The sequence below is a fragment of the Dryobates pubescens genome, chromosome 4 (genome assembly GCF_014839835.1).
Source record: "Dryobates pubescens isolate bDryPub1 chromosome 4, bDryPub1.pri, whole genome shotgun sequence".
NCBI classification, from domain to species: domain Eukaryota; kingdom Metazoa; phylum Chordata; class Aves; order Piciformes; family Picidae; genus Dryobates; species Dryobates pubescens.
Window position 1 is genome coordinate 25,434,345 of NC_071615.1, and position 27,069 is coordinate 25,461,413.

At 44.4% G+C, this 27,069-nt stretch overlaps 1 protein-coding gene across 1 annotated transcript in view; it reads right to left on the reverse strand.

Moving 5' to 3' along the window:
- Positions 1-27,069, reverse strand: part of ADCY1 (adenylate cyclase 1) — a 158,668-nt gene that overhangs the window by 75,120 nt on the left and 56,479 nt on the right. The window contains exons 3-4 of the mRNA XM_054160964.1: positions 11,611-11,729; positions 4,293-4,404 (exon numbers count right to left, since the gene is read on the reverse strand). Of these exons, the coding sequence (XP_054016939.1) occupies positions 4,293-4,404; positions 11,611-11,729 (231 nt within the window). The remainder of the gene's footprint in view (positions 1-4,292; positions 4,405-11,610; positions 11,730-27,069) is intronic.

Genomic DNA, 27,069 nt, shown 5'->3' on the forward strand with positions numbered 1-27,069 from the left:
TGCTGGTCCTGGTCAGCTTCAGGATCATAGAATCAATAAGGTTGGAAAAGACCTCAAAGATCATCAAGTCCAACCTATCACCCAACACCTCAAGACTAACTAAACCATGGCTTCAAGTGCCACATCCAGTCCCTTTTTGAACACCTCCAGGGATGGTGACTCCACCACCTCCCTGGGTAGCACATTCCAATTGCCAGCAACTCTTTCTGTGAAGAACTTTCTCCTCACCTCGAGCCTAAACTTCCCCTTGAGCAGCTTGAGACTCTGTCCTCTTGTTCTGCTGCTGGTTGCCTGGGAGAAGAGACCAACCCCCTCTTGGCTACAACCTCCCTTCAGGTAGTTGTAGACAGCAATAAGGTCTCCCCTGAGCTTCCTCTTCTCCAGGCTAAACAACCCCAGCTCCCTCAGCCTCTCCTCATAGGGCTTGTGCTTGAGACCTCTTCCCAGCCTTGTTGCCCTTCTCTGGACTCATTCAAGAGTCTCAATGTCCTTCTGTAATTGAGGGGCCCAGAACTGGACACAGTACTCAAGGTGTGACCTAACCAGTGCTGAGTACAGGGGCACAATGACCTCCCTGCTCCTGCTGGCCACACTATTCCTGATGCAGGCCAGGATACCATTGGCCTTCTTGGCCACTTGGGCACACTACTGGCTCATGTTCAGCCAGCTGTCAACCAGTACCCCCAGGTCCCTTTCTACCTGGCTGCTCTCCACCCACTCTGACCCCAGCCTGTAGCACTGCATGGGGTTGTTGTGACCAAAGTGCAGCACCCAGCACTTGGACTTGTTGAATGCCATCATGTTGGACTCTGCCTATCTGTCCAGCTGGTCGAGGTCCCTCTGGAGAGCTCTCCTACCCTCTAACTGATCAACACCTGCTCCCAACTTGGTGTCATCTGTCAGATCATCAATAAAGATACTGAACAGGATGGGGCCCAGCCCTGATCCCACTAGTGACTGGCTACCAGCTGGATGTGGCACCATTCACCACCACTCTCTGGGCTCAGCCCTTCAGTCAGTTCCTAACCCAGCACAGAGTGGTGCTGTCCAGTACTGAAAGGCCATCCTGCAGGTGTGTGGTGATTGCCCCCAAGATGATCTGAATGAATGATACTGTAAAAACTGAGAGATTCCCTCTTCCTATGGCATGTCAAAATGCCAAAGGTATTCATGAGCAGATACATGCTGTCTTCTGCTTATTATACTTCCTACACTGGTGACAGGGGCTTTTTAAAGCATTACAATTACAACTACCTTGGTTTAGCATGGTTTGACATAAACTTCCCATTGCAGTTGATGTTGCTTCCTAAGAAGCAGCAGCAGCACCCAGCGTGCACACTCACAGCTCATTTTACTAGTCACAGGGAACACACCTTCCACAATTACATCTTTCTTCAAAGTCACAGAGTCACAAAATGCCTGGTTGGAAGGGACCCCGAGGATCATCTAGTCCAACCTTTCTAATTAACAGTCTAGTTAAAATGGTATGGCCCAGCACCACGTCAAGCTGAGTACAATGCAGGGGTATTCAATGCTTCCCTTGGGAGATGATTCCAATAGTCTGACTGTTCTCAAGTTAAACCAAACAATTTCAAAACTAAAGCACAGCATTGTTTCCTATCAGTCCACTTCTCTATTTTGAAGCAATAATGATTATCTAGGAGCTGTTTTAACCAACTGATCAGAATCCTCCTGAAAATTTCCCCAGTTGTGGGGCTCCCAACACAATAAGGACATAGAACTATTGGGCTGGAGCACCTCCCCTATGGGGTCAGGCTGGGAGAGTTAGGACAGTTCAGCCTGAAGAATACAGAATATAGAATTAACCAGGTTGGAAAAGACCTTTGAGATCATCAAGTCCAACCTATTACCCAACACCATCTAATCAACCAAACCATCATCCAGTTTCTTTTTGAACAGCTCTGGTGATGGTGACTCCACCACCTCTCTGGGCAGCCCATTCCAATGGCCAATCATTCTTCCTGTGAAGAATTCTTCCTAACATCCAACCTAACCTACAAAACTGTTTTAGAATCATAGAATCATAGCATTGTTGGGGTTGGAGGGGACCTCAAGGATTATCTAGTTCCAACTCCCCAGCCATGGGCTGGGACCCCTCACACTTGATCAGGTTGCCCAGAGCCACATCCAGCCTGGCCTTAAAAACTCCCAGGGATGGGGCTTCAAACACTTACCTGGGCAAACCATGCCAGTGTCTCACCATCCTCCTGGTCAAGCATTTCTTCCTAACATCCAATCTGAATCTGCCCATTTCTATTTTTTTTTTCCATTCCCCTTAGTGCTGTCATTACCTAGAAGTCCCTTACCTGCTCCATTTCCCCCCTTTATCCCCTCAAATCCAGAGCACCTGGGCTCTGTTGGATTCTCCTCCCACCCCAGGTGTGGCCACTTGGCCCTCCCCACCCACTCCCCTATTTAATCCCCACCAGGAAAGGCAGAAGCCCTAAGCTGAGCCCATCTGGGCTGGAGGATCCTCCTCTCATTGCTGGTGAGTGCCCATGGTGCACACTGGGTGATGGTGGTGGTGACAACAAAGGCCGGGGGGCCTGGTGGCCCCCTGGTTGTTAGGACCAGGATTGATGACTACTCTAATATCATCCACGGGTGCTGACTGGGCCTCCTTATTGTGCTGAGCTCCTCTGTGTGGTCTCTTGGCTGGTGAGGATCTTGCCCCTGGCTCTGGGATGGGTGCAAAAATGGTGGTGGTGACTGTTCTTGGGGAGTTTTATCGTTATATCTGTCCTTCATCTCTTGATTTATCCTTCAATCTACCTGGGTCAAAAATTGCCTTATAAAGGTCCATGGTCCTTAGGTCTATGCCTAGAGATGCAAGTGAGATGGAGATGAACTTGTGTTATGATAATCAAGTGTTAGGTAGAAGAGAAGGGAGACCTTAGAGCAGCTTACCAGTACCTGAAGGGTGTCTACGAAAAAGCTGGGGAGATACTTTTTACAACAGCTTGTACAGATATGGTGAGGGGCAATGGCTTTGAGTTGGAAGAAGGGAGCTTTAGACTGGATATTAATAAGGTGCATCAGTCACACTAAATGGGAAGGCAGCCCATGGGAGAAGCAGGGAGAAGAGGAGCCTAAGCAGGAAAGCTCAATGAGGAGCAGCTGAGGGAGCTGGGCTTTTCTGGAGAAAAGGAGGCTGAGGGGAGACATTCTTACTCTACAGCTCCCTGAAAAGAGATCAGAGCAAGCTGGGAGTTTGTCTTTTCTCCCCAGAAATAAGTCAAGGGACCAGAGGAAGTGGCCTCAAGTTGTGCCAGGGGAGGTTTAGGTTGGATGTTAAAAGAAACTTTTTCACTAAAGTGATTCTCAAGGACTGGAATTGGTTGAATCCTCATTCACAGAGGTGTTGAAAAGAGGCAGAGAGAGGGTTTTGAGGGACATGATTTATCACTAGCCTTGGCAGTGTTAGAAAATGCTTGGACTCTATGATCTTAAAAGTCTTCTCTGATCATAACAGTTCTATGATTTTATGATTCCAAGAGATAGATTGTGAGGAGCATAAGCTTTGTGGAGGTGCTAGCAATGAAATCTCTGAGGATGTGGCTGGCAAAACATAAGAGATCTGATGAAGCTTTGTTTTTTTGGGGGGAGAAAACACATTTTCAGCACACTTTTAAGTGCAATTTGAAAGAAGCTGTGCGACTTCTGCAGGCACATCATTCCTCACCCTTCTCAAATGCATGTGGTACCGTTAGACTGCTAGGAGCAAAGAACATTTCCCTCAGTTTCTTTTCCTTGGGGAATCTGGCACAATGTAAATGCAGTGACCAAAACATAAGCATCAATTATGGTAGGGATCTCATTTTGCCTACAACAGGCTCTCTGAAAAGCTGCCATCATTTCTGTGACAAGTAGTGCTCTGTGGAAAAACTAATTTTACTCTCTAGATTCTTATTATCACAAAGTAGTTTTATGCCATACTGACAATATTCCTGTTTACCATTATCCTGCTTTTAATTTTTTGTTTCATGCAGGATAGAAATGTAAATGTTGAAATATGTTCCTCTCGTGTGCAAACCAAACCCAATGGAGAACACTGAGGACCTCCATGGAGAGGGGAAGAAAAGTAGATTTAAACCCAGCAACTCTTTTCCTAAACAATAAAAATGAACTGTTTTAAAATGAAAGCGTTAGAAATTCCTAGCACAGGGTGGAGGACTGCACCCAGGCTATTATAGACTTGTAATAGGGGTAACTCATCCATCATATTTCAGAAGGGAATGTCAAATCTATTGAAACAAGGATGTTGTACTTACTGTAGCTAATTCATCAAACTTGCCAAAGAGCTCATTCAGCAGCTTCACCAGCTCTTGGGCTGTGCACTGTGATGCCAAACTTGTGAACCCCACAATGTCTGCAAACAAAATGCTGCAAAGAAGGGAAAAGACAGATATCAGTAGAGCAGGACAGCTTCTTATTCTCCTTATCTTCTTTCTAGCACAAATGTGACCCAAAGCATCAACTGTTGTAGACAACCCTTGGGACACTACCAATACCTATATTCTATACTATACAGCCACAGGGTGTAGACAGAATCATTAAGGTTGGAAAACAGCTCTAAGGTCATAAAGTCCAACCTTCTACCCAACATCTGCATGACCACTAGACCATGTCCTGAAGTGCCACATCTACTTGTTTTTTTAACATCTCCAGTCACAGTGGGCACTGTCTGTGCAATCTGTTTCAATGCTTGATCACTCTTGTAGGAAAGAAGTTCTTAGTAATATCCAGCCTCAACCTTCCCTAGTGCAATTTGAGGCTTTTTCCTCTTGTCCTGTTGTTAATTACTTTGGAGGTGGTAGTCAAGCTTTGGCTTCACCAGTGCTGAGTTCAGGGGGACAATCACTTCCTTACTCCTGCTGGCCATGCCATTTCTGACCCAGTCCAGGACATTGTTTGCCTTCTTGGACATACTCAGGTCTTTGCTGAGCAGCTCTCCAGCCATTCTGCCCTGCAGTGTTGATGGGGTTGTTGCAACTGAAATGCAGGTCCTGGCACTTGGCTTTATAAAACCTTGTACAACTGACTTTAGCCCATTAGTCCAACCTATCCAGATTTCTCTGCAGAGCCTTTCTACCCTCAAGCAGATCAACACTCCTGTTTAATTTTGTCTATAGCATAGCAGTTCCATTCATGATGTTCCCTTGTGAGCACTCCAGAAGCACAGACAATTGCTTCTCCTTTTTGCAGTTAGGATCTATTCAGCTCAATTGGTTTCAAAGGCAGTTTTTGCACTGGTAGAGTTCCACATCCAAACTGGTAAACTTTGCATGAAGTTTGCTATGTACTGAAAGACAGATGCTCACAACTTGGGTGCAGTAGCTCCATCATGTGGTTTTACTGCTGCTTGTGAAGAGCTAGCATCTGTAGTGTCAGGCCTGTGTTCTCTGGGCCATGCTGCCTGGCTCAGAGAAATGTCCAGCTTCCATCAGTGTTAGCGAGGGTTTTAATTCCTAATAGCTTAATCAGCTTTAAGAGCCACTCCCCACCTCTGATGATAAAGGGAGATAGTTGAAAGAAGCACAGATACTGCTGTGAGGTAGAGAATCAAAATCCTTATGTAGATCCCGAAACTCAGGAGAATATGGAGCTATGATCCTTTTAATTATTTAGATTCCTTCATTTATTGGCAAAAGCCCTGAGCCCACTGCAGGAACCTAATGCATTTATCTCCAATACCCAGACTATAAATGCCAAACAAGTCTTTATTTATGCAAATGCTAGCAAACAGTCCCATGCTACATGGCCTAGTTACACTTGGCATAGTGTAAGACTGAGCTTGCAAACTGTGGGTGAAATTAAGTACTATGCACTCCCCCTCAACAAACCTTTACTCTAGATAAAACAGCTGATGCTACAAAAGTAGGACTAACAAGTCTACTGTTTCACTTTCATTGTAACCAAGTCTGAACTCTTCCAATAAGCTACAAAAAAAAGAAGAGCAAGCCCAATTCCTGACTCAACCCCCATTTCTATAACTTCATTTAACCCAGCTGCTAAAATCCCTCATTCAGCCACAGCAGGTTAGGTAACCTATGCCAGCACAAAACTGAGTCATCCAAAGTTCAATGGCTTTGATCTGCAAACAAAGAGTCCATGCTGTCATGTTAATCTTCAGGGCAGCCTCCTAGCTCTCCTCTCCTTTGAGTGTGCTCTACGAGAACCTTGCTCAAGATGAGCTGGGTTCAAGGAGAAAAAAAAAGCTACTCCATTCTTATGCCATTTAAACACTAGAAAAACACTTCATAAAGAAACATTCCAGATCTAGTTCACTTTTGTGAATGAATGTGAACCAACCAGATGATGCCTAAGGTAAAAGTTGTAAGAAGAGAGCAATAATGGCAGAAAAAGGCTCTGCACATTTGCCTGGGGAGATCTACTTATTTCCACAGACTCATGAAATCCTAGAACCATTTTGGCTGGGAAAAACTTTTAAGATTGAGTCCAGATCTACCAAGTCTGGTGCTAAACCATGTCCCTCACACCACATCTCTATTTGAAACATCTCCAGGGATAAGGACTCAACCACCTTCCTTGGTAGTCTGTTCCTGTGTTTGAGAGTCCTTTCTTTCAAGAAGTTTCTTCTAATGTCCAATCTAACCCCACCCCTGTACCAACTGAGGCCATTTCATCTGGTACTGATGCTTACTCCTTGGGAGAAGAGACCTATATACACCTCACTCAAGGCTCCTTTTGGGCAGCTGTAGGAAGCAAGATGATCTCCCCTCAGCCTCCTCTTCTCCAGACTGAACAACTCTAGTTTCCTCAGTCACTCTTCATAAGATAATTTCTCCAGATGCTTCACTGGCTTTCTCTGGACACTCTCTAGTACCTCTAACTTTCCTGTAGTGAGTGCCCTCAAACTGAACCCAGTACTCAAGGCGTGGGTTCACAGTGCTGAATCCAGGAGGACAATCATTTCCCTCATTCTGCACTGTTCCTGGTACAGGCCAGGATGCTCTTTGCCTTCTTGGCCACCTGAGCACATGCTGGCTCATCATCAGCTATCAATCAGCACCCCCACATCTTTTTTTTTTTTTTTAACTTGACACCTTTCCAACCACTCTGCCCCAATCCCAAAGCATTCATGGGGTTGGTGTGGCCCAAGTGTTGAACCCAGCACCTGGTGGTGTTAAATATTTTTGATTAATTCATCCTGGATTGACATCACTATGTTGTTTGACAGCCCTAGGCTTGTCTTTCTGGAATTGGTTAACATCAGATAGCAAAGATGCTGCGGGGCTTGGAGCATCCCCTTGAAGAGGAAGAGCTGAGACCTAGAGATACATGGCCTGGAGAAGAGCAGCCAGAGAGGTGCATCTTATCAATTCTCAGCAAGAGATAAAGGGTGGGGGGCAAGAGGATGGGGCCAGACTCTTCTCAGTGGGGCCTAGGAACAGGACAAAGGGCACAGTCTAGAACCCAGGAGGGTCCATCTAAATATGAAGGAAAGCTTAGCTGTGCATGTGCCAGAGCCCTGAAGCATGCTGCCCAGAGAGGTTGTGGAGTTTCCTTCTCTGGAGAGATTCCAAACCCACCTGGACATTGTGATCCTAAGCAACCTGCTGTGAGGGCTTCTGATTTAGCAGGGGGTTGGACTGGTCCCTTCCAAGCCCCACTATGCTGGGATTCTCAGATTGTCTTTTAGCTAATGTGCTGACCAGCATATCTCTTGCAATTCTTCTGTGTCCATCTTTTGCTTCAGTCTTTACTATTTGGACTACAAGTACTGTGGGGCAGTGCCAACACTTACTCTTTGTTGTATAATGTCTAAAACAAATGAAGGCAGCATTTTAGTCAGTGCAACGGGATTTTGACAACAGAATCCAATCAACTATTGGATGCAATAAACATTTTTCCACTGCTATGCTCTGATCAGTTTTTTGGAACATAAAGACTACAGAAGGCCTTTATCAGGAGGTGGCAAAAGCTGCCACAGGATGTGAGAACAGACAAGAGACTGCAGTTCTTACTTTGGCCATGAAAATAACAAGGGTACTAAACCAAGAAACAACAAGATGCACAGTGCCAGAATCCCAGTGATATGCCTGAAGTGTTCCAGGGTCAAATCACACTTTCAAATATTTTCAAAGTTTAAGTCCCCACCTGATTCTCAGCAGAACACAAATTAACACTGGAGTTCCTATTCCTTCAATTTAAATGCATTATACACCCAAAGCCAATGAGAGGTTTAAATGTAGGTCCTGTCTAATATTCAGCACAGAAAAGAGAAGGCTCTGGGGAGACCTTATAGCAGCATTCCAGTACCTGAAGGGGGGGGCTGCAAAAAAGGTGAGGAGGAATTTTTTGCAAGGGCTTTGAGTTGGAAGAGGGGAGTTTTAGAATGTAGAGTATAGAAAGTCTTTACAGTGAGACACTGGAACAGGGTGCCCAGGGAAGCTGTGGACGCTCCCTCCCTGGAAGTGTTCAAGGCCGGGTTGGACAAAGCCTTCAGCAACCTGGTCTAGTGGGAGGTGTCCCTGACCATGGCGGGGGGATTGGTGTTAGATGACCTTCAAGGTCCCTTCCAACTCAAACCACTCTATGATTCTACTGATATACTTAGGGAACTAAAGACAAAGCAACAACAGGAGTGATATCAGTGTTAAGGCACATTCATCACTCCTGCAGATGCTTTCACTGAAGAGCAAAGTAGCCTCAGTTCACTGTAACTTAATTGCTAATTGCCATGGAGATTCACATCCTCAGAGAGGATTGAACTAGAGTGAATTAGGGCTACCTTATTTATGCATGAAAGAGTCCTGGTGTACAGAGGGGCACTTCACAGTCATTGTCAGGCAATTTTATTCTTAAAATACATAGGTTGACATCTATAGGATCAAGAAGTGAGAAGCTAGGCATTAACATTTGTTTCTCTTAATGACCATTCAGGGATATGACTCTCCCTGTTTTCATTCCACAGAAGCCTTAATGATGCCACTGGGGCACTCTGGTGAAACAAAGCAAACAAAAGCAACAACAACAAAAAACCCATCTCAGTTAAATTGCAGCTATTAAAGACAGCACTTCAGATCATGGCTCTTCAGGACATGGTCTAATGGCCATGGTGGTCTTAGGCTGATGGTTGGCCATGATCCTAGAGGTCTCTTCCAACTGAAACAATTCTATGATTCTACAAACGAAATTGAAGTGGGAAGAGAGCTCAGGACATGAGCAGAAGGAGAAGGAGATTAGTTTGATATCTTTCCTTCTGATTGCTTTGTCTGAGATGCAAGGTAACAGCTATGGTTGCCCCTTCTGGGACTTCAAGTTCCCCTTTCTTCTGTAAAACTTCCTGTATTGAGTGAGCAATCCTTTCCTGCCTCACTCCATGGGGCGTGAAGAAGGAGAAATCCTACCAAGTTATACAAGAGATGTGTGAGCTTGTAGGTGGCAAATGTTCATTTTTAGCAGCACTCAAAATCACAGAGTGCCAGCTTGGAAGGGACCCCAGGGATTTTCTGGTCCAACTTTCTAGGCAATAGTCTAATGAAATGCGATGGCTCAGAACTCTGTCAAGCTGAGTTTTAAAACTGTCAAGTGTAGGGAAATCCACTGCTTCCCTTGGGAGATGACTCCAGTATCTGACTGTTCTCATGGTGGAACGTCGTCTTCTGGAGTCCAATGGGAATCTCCCCAGGGTAACTTTTCCCCATCACCCCTTTTCTTTTGAAAAGGAGTCTCCATCCTCTTGGTAGCCACTCTTTATGTACTGATCCATGATATTAAGTTCTCCCCTAAGCCTTCCCTTGTCAAGGCTGAGCAAACCCAGCTCTCCCAGCCTTTCACACAGGCACTCACTTGTGTGCTCTGTGCACTAGAATAGTACTGCTGGTTTCAGTGGAGCCAGTGGTATAAACAAATGCTCAGGAAAATGAGGAGGAGTTGTGTGCCCTGTTTTTTTTCTTTACACTTGGGTCATTTGTTTTAATTAGACTACAACTTGCAGGAATAATGATGTTTTAATGGCATATGCTGCCTGAGCAAGGAGCCTGTAGGGTTGTTGAGAAAACTATGAATAATTTCATCTCTAACTCACTGCAATGAAGGAGAAACAAGCTCTCTCAAAACTGTAAAGAGAGATGTTAAACCACAAAACAAAAGGAGTTTGGCTTTACGAAAAAAATTGTTCTAGGGAATTAGTCTACTGTGAAGTCTTACAAGCTCAGACCACCACCCAAAGGTATGTTCATAGGTGGCATGATCATAGCTACTTCAAATGTTAGAATGGGTGAACTAAACCTCAATTTTTGTTGCCAAGGGAGGTTCAGGTTGGATATTAGGATTTATTTTTTTCCCCACAGAAAGGGTTCTCAGGCGTTGGTGCACGATGCTGGGAGGAGGGGAACGGGGGTTGGTCAAGTCACCCTCTCTGGAGGTCTTTAAAAGATGCATGGATGTGGTGCTGAGGGACATGGTTCAGTGGTAGTAACTTATCAGTAGTGGTGAGTTTCTGAGCTCTGGAAGACAGGCTGGACTTGTTGATCTCAAAGGTCTCTTCCAACCTCACCATTTGTGATTCTAATTGATGTTGAAGGATTTTAATGATTTGCATTGCAGAGAGAAAAATAAAATCCTTAGTACAATGGGGAAAGTCTGAAGTGATTTCTAGCTGAGGAGTTAGCTGTGACTAACACAAATTCCTCTCTATACTACAGATCTGGGAAGAGCTCATCAAAGCTTGACACACCACTGAAGACTTTGCCCTCAACATGGAGAGAGGCATATTGCCATTCCCTTCTGGAGGTGCAGTCGGTCATTAATGACTATTTAATACTTGGTAAAATCTTCATTAACTAATTAATAAACCAGGGATCTTGCCATGGTGCATCTGAAATATGCCAGTATCATTTCCCAGGCCATTGTTCCCTTCTTACAGAGGCAGATATATATGCACACACAGAGAAATATATACAGGGGTATACACTTTTATATATATTTATATATAAATACACATATATTTATATTATTAAACACTAACATATATGTATGCATATATGTATACTTAAATATTTATAGATCTTCAATCCCTCTGGGAGAAAGTAAAGAATAAAGCTGTATGAATATCTTACTTTTCACGTGTAAAATCTAGTGCTTTAAAGACTTTGTCTCTTCAGGCAGCTATTTAGAAGACTGAATCAGATGGAGTTTGTTGCTGGTAAGTTTGGTTTTTTTATGAGAGGGTTTTCTTGTTTTATTGTTGCTTGGTTTAGTTTTTTTTTTTTTTAAGCTGACCTGTGGAAAAATCATTCAGTTGACTTATTGCATGCCTATTTCCTCCAGTCTGGCCCTTTCTGCAGGATAATTCTCTGACAATTGCAGGTATCTGCTGGGGGGGGCAGGGGGGAGGAGGAAGCAAGCCTTGAAACAGGAAAGGTAGAAATGCTGCTGGTTCTTATTTTCCAGTGAAGTGGAAAATAGAAAACGAGCTTTGGGATTAACAACTCCAGTAATTTAGAACTGTAGAGGGTTGGGGTTTTTTTTTAGTTTGGTTGGTTTAATAGTAGTGCTTCACAGAGTGCTAGGTGTGCAGAATTTATTTTTCAGTTATTGCATGGTCCACATCAGTCCTACCTAACATTGTCGTGCCTTTGAATGTAAATCTTGTGGAAAATCCTTTCGGGAGGCTTGAGGAAATCTTCCTTCATTTCCATTGCAACATTCCTGGGTAAAAGGCTCATCAAGAGACGTTCCTGAAAGAGAAAGGTAACCAGCATCAGTTGGGTGGTGTAGATTGTGGCCATTATTCAGAAGGTTTAAAGTAGCAAACTGAACAATCTTCTTTTTAACCTAAGAACTTCTGCTGCATAAATAACACGAGCCTTCCCCCCAAGACTTCTGCAAACTGTGTGGGTGTCTTTTACTAAGTTTTCTACCCTAAAAAAAACACAGGGGTGGGGAGGGGAACCCAACAACCCAGAACTATGCAGAAAGGGAAGAGCCCGCTTCAACAGCAGATAATTGTCCATAATTTTCATTAACATCACAATGCTAATAATAACAACTTACTTTATTGTTACTAGCATTTATCTGTCTGGGGAAAGGCTTCCCAGAATGTTTTTCTGTCCTTTTGTGTGTCTTATTTCTGAACTTAATGAAAGTGTTATGTTACGAGGACTATGACAGCTGGTTATTAAGCAGCTAGAGTGGCTGATGGATTTATTCCCTGGCTGGATCAGCAGAACCATAAGAAAAGTACAATTTTAATGACTTCTTACCCAGCACAGCAATGTCTGTTCCATTCCAGCAATGGAATGCATGACTGCAACCCCTGGTTAAACACCTCTCTTCTTGTTACATCCACAGAGGGATTTGTAGTAGGACTCACTAACCTGCAGACAAAGGCTCCCTAATTTTTTTGGATCTGATAACCATGGATTCACAGAATTGTTTGGGTTGGAAAACACCTCCAAGATAATCAAGCCCAACTATCAGCCTAAGACAACAAGTCCTGTGTGCACAAGTTTCTTGAACACGTCCAGGGATGGTGACTCCACCACCTCCCTGTGACTTGGAGAGGGACCTGGGTCTATTAGTTGATAGTTGACTGAACATGAGTCATCAGTGTGCCCAGGTGGCCAAGGAAGCCAAGGGCATCCTGACTTGTATTAGAGACACTATGGCCAGCAGGAACAGGGAGGTGATCATCCCCCTGTACTCAGCACTGGTGAAGCCACACCTCGAGTACTGTGTTCACTTCTGGGCCCCTCAATACAGGAAGGTACTGGAGCATGACCAGAGAAGGGCAACAAGACTGGTGAAGGGCATGGAGCACATGACCTACAAGGAGTATCTGAGGGAGCTAGGGTCGTTCAGTCTGGATAAGAGGGGGAGAAACCTCATTGTTCTTTACAACTACCTGAAGGGAGGTTTAGGCTGGATAATAGCAAATATTTCTTCACTGAAAGGGTTGTCAAGCATTGTGATGGTCTGCCCAAGGCTGTACTGGAGTCACCATCCTGGGAGATGTTCAAGCAGCCTGTGGACCTGGTGCTTAGGGACATGGTTTAGGGTTGACCCTTCAAAGATCATCCAGTCCAACCTTCAACCCAAGACTGAAGTCTCATCCAACTGGATGTATTCTGTGATTCATGTTTGAGTGGTTTTTGCATCTGATGGAGGGGTGGTGGTGACAAGTGAAAGCCTGAAAGAGTGGGATAGGGAGCACTAATCAATTACCCACAACTCTGCCTAGAGTAAAACAACACTCAAGCTGCAGGCCTTCTTAGTGGGGACAAATGTTGGTGTATTGAGGTAGCCTCAATATCCAAATCCAAATCACTGGGCCTAGGAGAGAGAAACATTTGCACATTTTCACCTTCCTCACTGATCCACAATGCTGTTTAGGCTTATTACAGCTGGTTTCTAGCAAGAAAATTAAATCTTGGCCAAACGACCAACTGAAGCTATTTCTGGAACCTGTACTCTCTTCTCCTGCTGTAAATCTTCACTCAGCATAAACACGGTCTGAAGTGAAATCACATGCTGAGAAACAAGATTCCTTTTGGAGGCTGTAATTGCCTGTCAATGATTTGGCATTCCCTGCACAAACCTCAACAGCAAAACAAAATGACAGATGCAGACCTCTCTTTTGCCATTCATAGTAGTTTTTCATTGCATTTTGATTTTTAAACTGACAGCCCTAGCCTGGGATTTGGGATGCCAAACTGGACTGCCTCTGCCAACTCTCTGATCCTCATTAATGAGGATTTCTGCACCATTACTAAAGAGTTAGTTAATTTTGAAAAGGACACTCAATTTAGGGAAAACCATGCAGATTTCCTTCTCCCAGAACAGTGAAGCACTGCAAGAAACAGAGATAGAACAGGTTATTTTATCTCCTTGGAGGTGTTCAAAGGCAGGTTAGATGGGGCCTTAAGCAACCTGGTCTAGTGGAAGGCAATGATGCCTACAGCAGGGGCTTTGAACTAGGTGACCTTTAAGGTCCATTCCAACCCAAACCATTCGGTGATTCTATGATTTTATGAAATAAAGAACAAATGTTCACTTGACTTCAAAACCAGTCAAAAATGTGCCCACCAAGACAACTAGGAATTGCTCAATGTTACCTTGGCACCATTATGTACATGGCAAAGGAAGAAAATATGAAAAGATAGAGAATCAACCCCAAAATTAAAGTGTTTTTTGTTGCTGATTGCTGGAAAGACTGAATTCAGTTTTGGGGTGTCTCATTACAACAAAGACATTGATATGCTGGAGAGGGTTCAGAGGAGGGCATTAAGGCTAATGAAAGGTCTAGAGAACAAAGACATTGATATGCTAGAATGTGTCCAGAGAAGGGCAACAAAGTTGGGGAGGGGTTTGGAACACAAGCCCTATGAAGAGAGGCTGAGGGAGCTGAGGTTGCTTAGCCTGGAGAAGAGGAGGCTCAGGGGAGATCTTATTGCTCTCTACAGCTACCTGAAGGGAGGTTGTAGCCAGGTGGGGGCTGGTCTCTTCTGCCAGGCAACCAGAACAAGAGGACACAGTCTCAAGCTGCACCACGGAAGGTTCAGACTGGATGTTAGGAGGAAATTCTACACGGAGGGCATGACTGCCCATTGGAATGTGCTGCCCAGGGAGGTGGTGGAGTCACCATCATTGAAGGTGTTTAGGAGGAGACTTGATAGGGTGCTTGGTTGCATGGTTTAGTTGATTAGGTGGTGCTGGATAATAGGTTGGACACGATCTTGAAGGTCTCTTCCAACATGGTTTATTCAATTCTATACAACTGGGGTTGTAGAGCCTGGAGAAAAGGAGGCTGATGGGAGTGCTGCTTTTTTTTTTAACTGGAGAAGACAAGCAGCAGACATGCATATAAAATATTAATCAGACTGTCCCAAAGTCAGTTTATCAATGTGATTTTGAGATTCAGCTTCTACTTTGGCAGCAGGAACTCCAGAGTACATGCTCAATATTACCATATGCTGTCTAATTACACTTTAATGCTTTCATAACTTTAAAAGTTAAGTGGTTTTATGGCCTTGGTCACCCCTATGTTACACTGCACAACCATTTTCATTCCCTGGAAGGATAACAAAAAACTAGTAAAAGAGAGAAGGCAGCCCATCATGGAAGCATGGTTTAGAAGAAGAACTACTAGGATTTGTTTATATCCCTGGTGAGATGGAAAACAAAGAAAGCAGATTTCACAAGTGAATTTTATTTTAAATGATGCTGTGCCTCTTCTTCCAACCAAGTGCAAGAAAAAAGCACTGTTAATGATGGTGGCTTGTAAAAAAACAGGAGGTGGCAATGTTTCAGGACATTGGGGTTCTACACATTGGCCACAACAACCCCATGCAGTGCTACAGGCTGGAGACAGAGTGGTTGGAGACCATCCAGGCAGAGAGGGACCTGGGGGTACTGGTTGACAGCCAGCTGAACATGAGCCAGCAGTGTGCCCAGGTGGCCAAGAAGGCCAATGATATCCTGGCCTGTATCAGGAATAGTGTGCCCAGCAGGAGCAGGGAAGTCATTCTGCCCTGTACTCAGCACTGGTTAGGCCACACCTTGAGTCCTGTGTCCAGTTCTGGGGCCCTCAGTTTAGGAAAGCTGTTGACTTGCTGGAATGTGTCCAGAGAAGGGCAACAAAGCTGGGGAGGAGTTTGGATCACAAGCCCTATGAGGAGAGGCTATGTGCTATGTGTGAGCTGCAAGATAGGTTAAGGATGACTAAACCTGTACCAGACCAATTTGACATCTTTCAGTGCTTTACTGATTATTCTTGCTTAAAGAGAAACGTAGAATCTTAGAATCACAAAAGTGTTTTGGTTGGAAAACACCTCTAAGATCATAGAGTCCAACCACTGACCTAAAGCCATCATGGTCATTGAACTGTGTCCCCAGGTGCTATGCCCACACATTTCTTGAACACCTCCCTGAGCAGCCTGTTCCAATGCCTGACCACTCTTGCAGGAAAGAAGTTTTTCTTAGTCACCAACCTAAACCTCCCCTGGTGCAATTTCAGGCCATTTCCTCTCATTCTACTACCTGATAATGGGGAGACCAACCCTTACCTGGCTCCAATCTCCTTTCAGAGAGTCATAGAGAGCCAGAAGTTCCCCTCAGTCTCCTCTTCTCCAGACTAAACAACCCCAGTTCCCTCAGCTGTTCTTCACAAGACATCTTCTCCAGACCTTTCAACATCTTTGTTGCCCTTCTCTGCACCTACTCAATGCCCTCCTTGTAGTGAGGGGCCCAAATGTGAACACAGTTGTTGAGGTGGAAGGGAATAAAGGTAAGGCAGGATACATCAGCATAGTGGTTAACAAGGCGTTGATAGGTTCCACGTGGAATATTTGGAGTCATGATGGAGGAGAAGGTAAGACTTTATGAAAGAAGTAAGGAAGCATGATATCTTGGCTAAGACAAGAAGAGTGCTGGGCAGCATGTAGTGCAGAAGCATTGGGCTGGAGACAAGGTGTAAAGAGACCCTGAAACCGTTTCATGGTACAAAGTTCACAGGACAGCATGCACAAAATGGAGTGGGGGATAAAATGAGGAAAATTCAGCACTCTGTTGTGCCTTTAAGATACCATCCGCACAATCAGACTGTCTCTCTGGACTCAGTACTGGTGAGGTCACACCTTGAATACTCTGTTCAGTTTTGGACATCTCACTATAGGAAAGACATTATGGTCCTGGAGCATGTCCAGAGAAGGACAACGAAGCTGGTGAAGGGCCTGAAGAACAGGTCTTGTGTGGAGCAGCTGAGGCAACTAGGACTGTCTAGTCTGGAGAAGAGGCTGAGGGGAGACCTCGTTGCTCCCTACAACTCCCTGAAAGGAGGTTGGATGCAGGTGAGATGAAACAAGCTGGCAATCCCTGCCTGTAAAATGCTTTGGATACCCAAGAGCAAAGGACTGCAGCATATGTGTGCACCACTCTAAAAAAAGGAAATGTGATTCCAGAATATTTATGACTGCAGAGTCTTTATGTGGCATCCTCCTAAAAAGGGAAGTGTGATTCCAGAACGCTCTGTAAGTTTGCTAGTAGGATAACAGAAGCAAGAGCAGAGAGAGGCTATGAGGATAAACAAGGAAAGGGGAAGTATAAATAGCATAGCCTGCTTTGCTTGCCCTCATATTTATGAAATCAGAATGCTCTAGAAATATGTCAGTAAGGATTAATCTTCAGAAAGGCAGGCTCACAGCATTAACACTAGGCATAACCTGTCAATGAATAAATGACTGCAGCATCAGCCTGCCTAATATTTTTATTTTCACCCCATAATCATGGTGTTCATTTTCTCTGATACCTAACTAGCACAACTCAATGTGTCCACTAAAGCAGCACAGAGAGCTTAACAGCAAAGTTGGTACTCATTTCAGTTAATGGAAATCTTCCTGGAAGCAAACTTGAGTAAGAAGCAGCTAAATTCATACAAGTAAACAGTGCCTTTTATAGTTAAGGTATCATTATTTGCCTTATGGCAGGTGGCCATATGGATATAATGGGACCATTCTCTAGTACAGATAGCTTGAAATCAATCTTGGCAGGGGAAAAAATCCCAACACAACAGAATCATAGAATCATCAGAACTATAGAAACATTAGAAAAGGCCACATGTCCACCCTCAACACCACTATAGCCACTACCCCATGTCCTGAATTGTCATGTTTACAATAGCATTTCACAGATTCCAGTGGGTTGGAAGGGACCCTCAGTGATCATCTTGTCCAATCTGCAGCAGTCAGCAGAGACACATTCATCTAGATCAAGCTGCGCAGGGCCACATTGAGTCTGACCTTGAATGTCTTCAGGGAGGGGTGCTCAAGCACTTCCCTGGGTATTTCACCACCATCATTGTGAAGAACTTCCTCTTTATGTCCAACCTGAATCTACCCTGCTCCAGTTTCAAAACACTGCCCCTCATCCTATCACTACAAGCCTTTCAAAGCAATCCTTCCCCAGCCTTTCTGCAGCTCCCCTTCAGATACTGGAGTACAGTAACAAGGTCTCCCTGTATCCGTCTCTTCTCGAGGCTAAACAGCTCCAACTTTGTCTGTCACCACAGACCAGGTGCTCCAGCCCTCTGATCATCTTTTTTAGCCCTCCTCTGGACCCACTTTGGCAGATCAATGTCTCTCCTGTGTTGGGGGCCCCAGAGCTGGACACAGACACATCTCACTGGAACAGAGTGGCACAATCATCTCTCTTGTTCTGCTGGCCACACTGCTTTTGATGCAACCCAGGATGTGATTTATCTTCTGGGCTACAAGTACACACTGTTGGCTCATGGAGATGCCCCTGCTTACTGCAGGGGGCTTGAACAAGATGACCTTCAAGGGTGCCTTTTGAACTGATGCATTCTGTGATCCTGTTATCTCCAGACACACTCTGCAACTGATGAGCCAGCATAGAGAAAGAATCAGAGGAACGTTAGGGACTCACTGCTGCACAGAAACTGAGCTCAGTAGTGGGTGTAAGAAGATAAAGGATTTTGAAAAGGCAGGAACCTGAAGTGAAAAGCAGTAATTGTAGAACCCAAGTAAGAAGTAATAAGTGGTAAGCATTTCCTTGCTCCAAGACACAGAGGTCTTGGAAAACCCGAACAAAAAAGCAAATCACAACACAAACCAGTAAAATGACATAGATGCCACAATCTCCAGAGACTAAGGTACAATATTTTGCTTTGAAGAACTTAGAATTTTTATAATCAAGATCAGAAAATTCTAGAAGTCTTTGCTACTTGTCCTCATTTGGCCTTCACAGAGCAGGGAAATGAGCCTGAAGTAATCAGCAGAAAATCTCCTTGCCTTCCAAAGAGGAAAAACAAGGACCAATCATGAGCATGTTAAGGAAGTAATGAGTGTATTCACTCAATTAAAATAACAATTGGGATTCAGATTTAGTTCATTATTACCTTGTCAGACTGGGGAATTCCTAATCAAATGTGCCTGAAGGGAGGCTAAATTCCAAATGAAATCAGTTTATGTTGAAGAGGTAATGGGGAACAGAAAACCTGGAAAGAATTTGAATTACATGGCAAACAGAAGTTCACTCTGGAATGACAAGCCTGAAAATAAAAACAAATTAAAAGCCACACACAACCAACCAAAAAAAAAAAAATCCTCCCCCAAAACCCAACAAAACCAAATAAAAAACCCCAACAACTTAGACTGTATTTTTCTTCTTCCCCAGCTGCAGAGATGGGAGCTCTCTCTTTTCCTTCACAGAAGAATGGCCAAAAAGGAACAGATGAAACATCTTGATAAACCCTCAGTAACAAACCAGGCAGTAGGATGATGAAATTGAGAGCAGCCCTGCAGAAAAGGACTTGGGGGTGCTGGACATGAGCCACCAGTGTGCACTTGTAGCAAAGGCAAATCACATTCTGGGCTGCTTCAAAAGCAGCATGGACAGCAGGTCAAGAGAGGTGACTCTGCTGCTCTGATGAAACCTCACCTGGAGTATTGTGTCCAGCTCTGGGACACCAAACACATGAGAGACATGGACCTGCTGGAAGGCCCCGGGGGGGCTGGAGCACCTCTCCTATGAAGACAGGCTGAAAGAACTGGGGCTGTTCAGCCTGGAAAAGGGAAGGCTTCAGGGATACATTAGAGCAATGTTTCAATATCTGAAAAGGGCCCACAGCAAGGCTGGGGAGGGACTATTTAGAAGGGCTGTAGCAATAGGATGAGGGGCAATGGTTTGAAACTGGAACAGGGTACATTTAGGTTGGACATAAGGTAGTTCTTTACAATGAGAGTGGTAAAATACTGGAACAGGTTGCCCAGAGTTGTGGTTGAGACCCCATCTCTGGAGACATTCAAGATCAGACTCAGTGTGGCCCTGGGCAGCCTGATCTAATTGGAGGTGTCCATTCTGACTCCAGCGGGGGTTGGACAAGATGACCTTCGTGGGTCCCTTCCAACTGGGTGCAATCTGTGAGTATCCAAGTGCCAACAGCATACGATGTTACACACTGGAACGAAAGCAAAGTGCCCAGCTCCATATCCTGCTCATGGAGATAATCTGTGCTTAAGCAGGAACACAACTCAGGAACCAGTTGGCAAACTGCACATGAAGCTATGCCAGCTGCTGTCATGTTAAGCATCTGTGTGAGAGAGTTGCTGGCCCATGGTGGAACTGCCTTGTGTTTAAGGAGTGCCGCACAAGTTGTATCAAGCTTGTGTTGAAGCATTAGCTAGCTTTATATTATCGTTGGGACACTTAGAATCATAGAATCATGGAATCATAGTATCATTAAGGTTGGAAAAAGACCTCTAAGATCATCAAGTCCAGCCTTCTACATAACAACCTCATGTTTTTCCTGTGTAAATCTCTTCCAACCCCAAATTTCCATGATTCCATGACTCCATGATTTTAAAGTTAGCATCACTTGCTCCCTAAAAGACCACATCTAAGCAGCCCATCAGCTTTCCTCCTTGGTTTAGGATGGATATTAGCAAAATATTTATTCACTGAAAGGGTTATAAACATTGGAATGGTCTGCCAGGGCAGTGGTGAAGTCACCATCCCTGCAGGTGTTTCAGTGGCAGATGCACCTGGAACTTAGGGTCATGGCGTGTGCTGCCCAGGGAGGTGGTGGAGTCCCCATCCCTTGAGATGTTCTAAGAAGGATTGGATGTGGCACTTAGTTGTCATGAAGTGTTAGGTATTAGGTGATGGGTTGGACTAGATGATCTCTGAGGTCTTTTCCAACCTGGTTGATTCTATTCTATGATTCTATGGTTTAGTGTTGGCCTTACAGTGCTGGATTGAAGGTTGGAGGAGAGGTTTAAGTTGGATTTTAGGAAGAAATTCTTCACAGAAAGAGTGATTGGCCATTGGAATGGGCTGCCCAGGGAGGTGGTGGAGTCACCACCATTGGAGGTGTTTAAAAAGAGACTGGATGAGGCACTTAGTGATTAGATGGTGTTGGGTGATAGGTTGGACTTGATGATCTTGAAAACAGCCCTTCTCCTACACTTTTCCAACCTGGTTTATTCTGTATTCTGTCTCTTCCAACCAAATATATTCTGTGACTCTGCAACTACTAGACCGTGTCCCAAAATGCCACATGTACTAGGTTTTTGAACACCTTCCTGGGCAGCCTGTTTCAATACCTGACCACTCTTGCAGGGAAGAAATCCTTCCTACTATCCAACCTAAACCTTCCCTGGTGCAGATTGAGGGCATTTTGTCTTGTCCTGCTGTTAGTTACTTGGGAGAAGAGGCCAACACTAGCCTCTCACCAACCTCCTTTCAGGAGAGCAATAATTGCAAAGAGCAATAAGGTCTCCTCTCACAACTCCTCATCTTCTGGCTAAATAACCCCAGCTTCCTCTAGAAGCAAAAACAGTTCTGTGGAGAGCAATAAGAATATGTCAAAAAGAACTTTCCTAATGCCACTTTAAAGCTCACTATGAATTCCTGCATGCTGAGGGAAGAACATGTAGGAGGTTGCCATTCCTGAGGTTGCATTACTTGATAATGTGGCATCCTCCTAAAATACATTAAAATATTGCATGAGTGTCCACAGAGCAGGGCTGGCACTGAAATTGCTCTAACTTAAGAAATCAGCCACAGGAAAATACTTTTGAAGTATTTGGTGTGCTATCTAACCTAATGATCTGAAGCACTATTGCCAGTGTTCTTAACTATGACAGTCAGAGAATCACAGAACTGTTTCAGTTGGAAAAGACCTTTGATACCATCAAGTCCAAATATTACCTAACTCTACAAAGACTGATGCTAAACTGTGTCATAGAAAAGAACAAACACAGTTTTGAAGGTGAATTTTCCAGTACAAGGTTGTGGTTTATTGAAGGAATAAATTCAGCTTTAAGCCTTCTTGTAACACAGAACACATCTTGAATGTGGTTCAGACTCACCATGCAACTAAAATTAGAATCGCAGAACTGTTTAGATTGAAAGAGACCTTTAGGAGCAACAAGTCAAACTGTTTACCCAGCACTGTCAGGTCACCACGAAACCATCTGCCTCCTCCCACATCTATATATCTTTTTAAATCCTTCCACCATTTCCCTGAGCAGCCTGCTCTAGAGCTTGACAAACTGTTCAAAGAAATTTTTCCTAATGTCCAACCTAAGTGTCCCTTGGCACATCTTAGAATCATAGAATCAATAAGGTTGGAAAAGACCTCAAAGATCATCAAGTCCAACCTGTCACCCAACACCTCATGACTATTAGACCATGGCACCAAGTGCCACGTCCAATCACCTCTTGAACACCTCCAGGGATGATGACTCCACCACCTCCCTGGGCAGCCCATTTCAATGCCTAACAACTCTCTCTGTGAAGAACTTTCTCCTCACCTTGAGCCTAAACTTCCCCTGGTACAGCGTGAGACTGTGTCCTCTTGTTCTGGTGCTGGTTGCCTGGAAGAAGAGACCAATGCCCACATGGCTACAACCTCCCTTCAGGTAGTTGTAGAGAGCAATAAGGTCTCCTCTGACCCTCCTCTGCTCCAGGCTAAACAACCCCAGCTCCCTCAGCCTCTCCTCATAGGGCTTGTGGTCGAGGCCTCTCCCCAGCCTTGCTGCCCTTCTCTGGACACATTCAAGAGTCTCAATGTCCTTCTTAAATTGAGGGGCCCAGAACTGGACACAGGACTCAAGGTACATTTTCTCATCCTAATGAAGTTCAATAAAGACCAGTGTAGAGTCTTGCAACTGAGGAGGAATAACCCCTGGCACCAATACAGGTGAGGGGTTCAAATGCAGGAAAGCAGCTCCATGGAGAAGACCCTGGGAGTCCTGATGGACACTAAGTTACCCATGGGACAGCAGCGTGCCCTTGTGGCTAAGAAGGGCAGTAGTTAGTCCACCTACATTTGTCAGAGATTGCTTTGGCTGGCTTCTGCAGAGGATCAAGCATCATCTCTTGCCTTGCAATTTCTGTAAAGTCAGGATCATGTCCCTGCTGCACACAAGCTGTTTGACAAGAACATGGGTTTTGTGCCCACACACGGTCCAGATGAAATTTTGGCTGGCAGGCAATTTGCTGATGCACAGAGCTGGTATTAAGGGTTATGAGAACAGGACATGGGTTTTCATGATGAATTTCATATTTTCTCCTGCGCTGCAATGACAAAAGGCACGAGATGCTGAGAATAAAGAAGTATGAGGAGAACCTGATTATGCATTGATAAGCACGCTGTCAGGCACCCTAGAAATTACTTCTGCCTGTGGCAGTGCAAATCGCTAATTCTTCACTTTGGTTGCTGAACTGGAAGGGAAAAAAAAAAAGGCAAAAAATCCCCACCCCAAAACACACAAAAACCCTAACCCAGCACCCTGTTATCCATTACAAGAGCAAAAGTCCAACGTGGTTTATTTTATTTGAACGTAACATTTCGGGGGTTTTTTCTCCCTCCACCCCCCAGTGCTTGAAATAAAGCAGAATGGACAAAAATCACTGGAGGGCTGCTGTGTAGTTGTCCTTCCACTCAAAGGAGGTAGTGCATATATCCAAAATGTGTAATATCTAGATCAAATTGTTTTGAAGGCAGATCTGAACCCAGCAGGGAATTTGAACCCAAAATGTCCTAAGCAGCAGTTCAAATTATTCTGTACAGGGACCCATAATGTCATTTGCTGACACCATTTCATTCCCCTTGGATAGCTATTAATCAAATCTCCAGCTCAGTGAAGAGGCAGGAGAGGCCACACCTTGAGTACTGGGTTCAGTTTTGAAGTCCTCCCTCACTCCAAGAAGGACATGGAGGTGCTGGAGTGGGTCCAGAGAAGGGCAATGAGGTTGGTGAAGGGTCTGCAGAACAGGTTGGAAAAGACTTCCAAGGCCATCATGCCCATTAAACCAGGTCTGGAAGACCCATATCCACACATTTTCTGAACGCTTCCCTGGACAGCCTGTTCCAATGCTTGACCAATCTTTCAGGAAACAAATATCCTAATAGCCAACCTAAACCTCTCCTGGCACTATTTCAGGATGTTTCCTCTTGTTCTGTCACCTGATACTAGGGAGAAGAGACCAATCCACACCAACTTCCTTTCTGAGAGCTGTAGAGTGCCAGAAGGTCTTCCCTCAGCCTCCTCCAGACTAAACAACCTCAGTGCTCTCAGCTGCTCCTCACCAGGTCTGTTCCCTAGACCCTTCACCAACTTCGTTGTCCTTCCCTGGACATACTCCAGTACCTCAGCGTTCTCCTTAGAGTGAGAGGCACAAAACTGAATCCAGTATTTGGGGTGTGGCCTTACCAGTGCTGAGTCCAGGAGGACAATCACTTCCCTGGTCCTGTTCACCACACTGTTCCTGCCAGAGGCCAGGATGCTGTTGGCCTTCTTGGCCACTTGGGCACACTGCTGGCTCATCTTCAGCTGGCTGTCATCAGCACCTTCAGGTCTTTCTCTCCTGGGCAGCTTTCTAGTCACTGTGCCCCATGCCTGGAGTTGAGCAGTGCAACAATGCCTTGCTTTGCTACTTCAGGATATGGCTTAATGGCCATGGTGGTCTTAGGTTAATGTTGGACTCGATGATCTTAGAGGGTTTTTTCTACTGAAACAATTCTATGGAGAAAGGATGATCTGAAATGGATATGGAGAAATGGTACAACAGGAGTAAAGGGGAAGAGCTCAGGTGCTCTGAGTGAGCAGGAACAGAGTAAGTGCAATCCCAGGGAACAGGACCCAGCTCACAATGCTTCTTATTAAATTCTTGCTCTTCAGAGGATGGCCTTGCTGCTGAGATTTATAGACAGTGAGAGAAGGAATTCATCCCAAGTAAATGATTATAATTATTCTTTCGTGATCTAAAACTGATTTGGCTCTGGGCCTTCACTTCTGGTGTTACTCTGGAATTGCAGTCAGCAATGTGACAAATACTTGATGCCACCATCGAGGCTGGTCATTTGTTGTGACCACAGATAAAATAGAACAGAGTAAATATCAAAATGAATTTAAAAATAACCAGGGTCCATCTGCTCCCCTTCTCCCTAGCAACGCTTTCAAAGCCTGCTTGTAAACACATGTGTGATGAGTCTCCCTGTCTCTGGAGGCACTCTAAACCTGCCTGCACACATTCCTGTGTGATTTACTCTCAGTGATCCTATTCTAGCAGGGAGGTTGGACTAGATGATCTTCAGAGGTCCCTTCCAATCACCACCACTCTGTGAGTCTGTGACTCTGAAAATTCTACAGAATTTATTGCTCATGAAAGCAGATTTATCGAAGTTACCACATGGGACTGTTACTAGAAATGCATCCCATGTGAGAAGTATTGTAAGTAGGACAAGGAAGAAACTTCACAGTTTCATCTGTGCTGTCTGTCTCACACAGTCAACACTAACTCCAGAAGGCTGGGTAGATTCAAAAGCCAAGAGCATGTTCTTTCCTTTCCCCCTCAGAGACATGCAGAGAAATACCAGGAAAAGGTTTTAGCATTTTGGATTAAAGTTCCCAACATAAAACAGCGATGGAATTTAGGTCAGAGCCCTTGAATGAGACAAGAAAGTTTAATGAGAGAAATGCAGTCTTTTTTAACAGGTAATATTGGTACTTCAGGGAACAAAAATACAGGAATGATCACAAAAATTGAACTAGGTCAGCAACATCTCTTTTCCTCTCGAACACTCTTGAGTGCTGCCAGCTGGTAACTTGGGATACACTGAGCCCCAGCAACTGCAGAATAATTTTGTAGTCTGTAATCACATCTTAATTCTCACCCTGGCTTTAGCAGTATTCTAATGAAGTGCAAGAGCAGCCCAGAAAATATTTTTGGTGATACTTCTGGCAGGTAATTATCATATTTCAGTGCTGTATTGAGCTTTGTGCTGTGTAGTGTAAAGCTAGTTTCACAAGTGTAGGAGAAAGGTGTGTTCTCAGCACTCACCTGTATACTGCAACACAAAAATCAGTAGCAGGTGGCAGAAAAAAGGAAATGGACAGAAATTGCATCAGAGGAGGTTTAGGTTGGATATGAGAAGAAACTTCTTGACTGAAAGGGTTCTCAAACGCTGGAACAGGCTGCCCATGGAGGTGGCGGAGTCAGCATCCCTGGAGGTGCTCAAGAAACATGTGGGCATGGCACTTTGGGGCATGGTTTAATGTCTGTAGTGGTTTTAGGTCGAAGGCTGGACTCAATGACCTTAGAGGGCTTTTCCAACTAAAACTGTGCTGTGTTATGTTATGATTATTTGCCATGCTGGATCCCAGAAGTGCACTTTCAAAGGTACAGATGTTAGGGTTGCCTAATTTCTGTGAAAATTCCCTTATGGCACAATTATGCCTCTGTGAATCTGGATTACAAAAGACCAGAAGCAAACCTAAAGGCTTTGATCCTAACACCATTTTTAAACAGAGAGAAAAGAATCACAGTTGTTCAAAGGAAACATCCACTTATGGCAGAATATGTTCAGGTCCTAAAAATTCATTCACTCAACTCAGAAAGCTGACTTTCAAAACCCTCCTGGACAGCTCCTGTGCAACCTGACCTAGGTGATCCTGCATTAGCAGCAAGGCTGGAGTAGATCATCTCCAGGGGCTCCTTCCAACCCTTGTCATTCTATGTGACACACACAGGCTTTGAGGATCTTGTATGGTAAGGTTTGAATGCCACTCTAAGTCCTTTATTACCATAGGTTACCATCATTCCACAGAGACCAGTGGAGTTATACCTTTGTATTTCAGTGTGGTCCTCTATTGTCAGCTAGACAAATCTAGAGAAAAATCTAGTCCAAACCTTAAAAGTGACCATATCTGAGTAGGTTTAAGAATCAGACCAGTGAGTAACAACAGAAAGACCCACAATATAGTGTTTTTCTCATTGTTTCCAAATCTGCTTGGGAGATTGAGTCATTAAATTGTGTGAAATAAACCATCAAACTACAAAGGAGGCTTTTGAGAAAATGCTTTGGTTGTTGTCATGGTTATTCACGTATATTGGTGCAGCCCCTTGTCCCCACAATGTTGTCTTCTGTTTATAGGTGTTCCAAATGCAAACGGGCTTATAGCAGCACACACAGGCAGAATAAAAGTATTCACAGCGTATCTTAACCTCAGCCAAAAACTCCATGGACTGGAATAGAAGTTGAAGTTGCTTCAG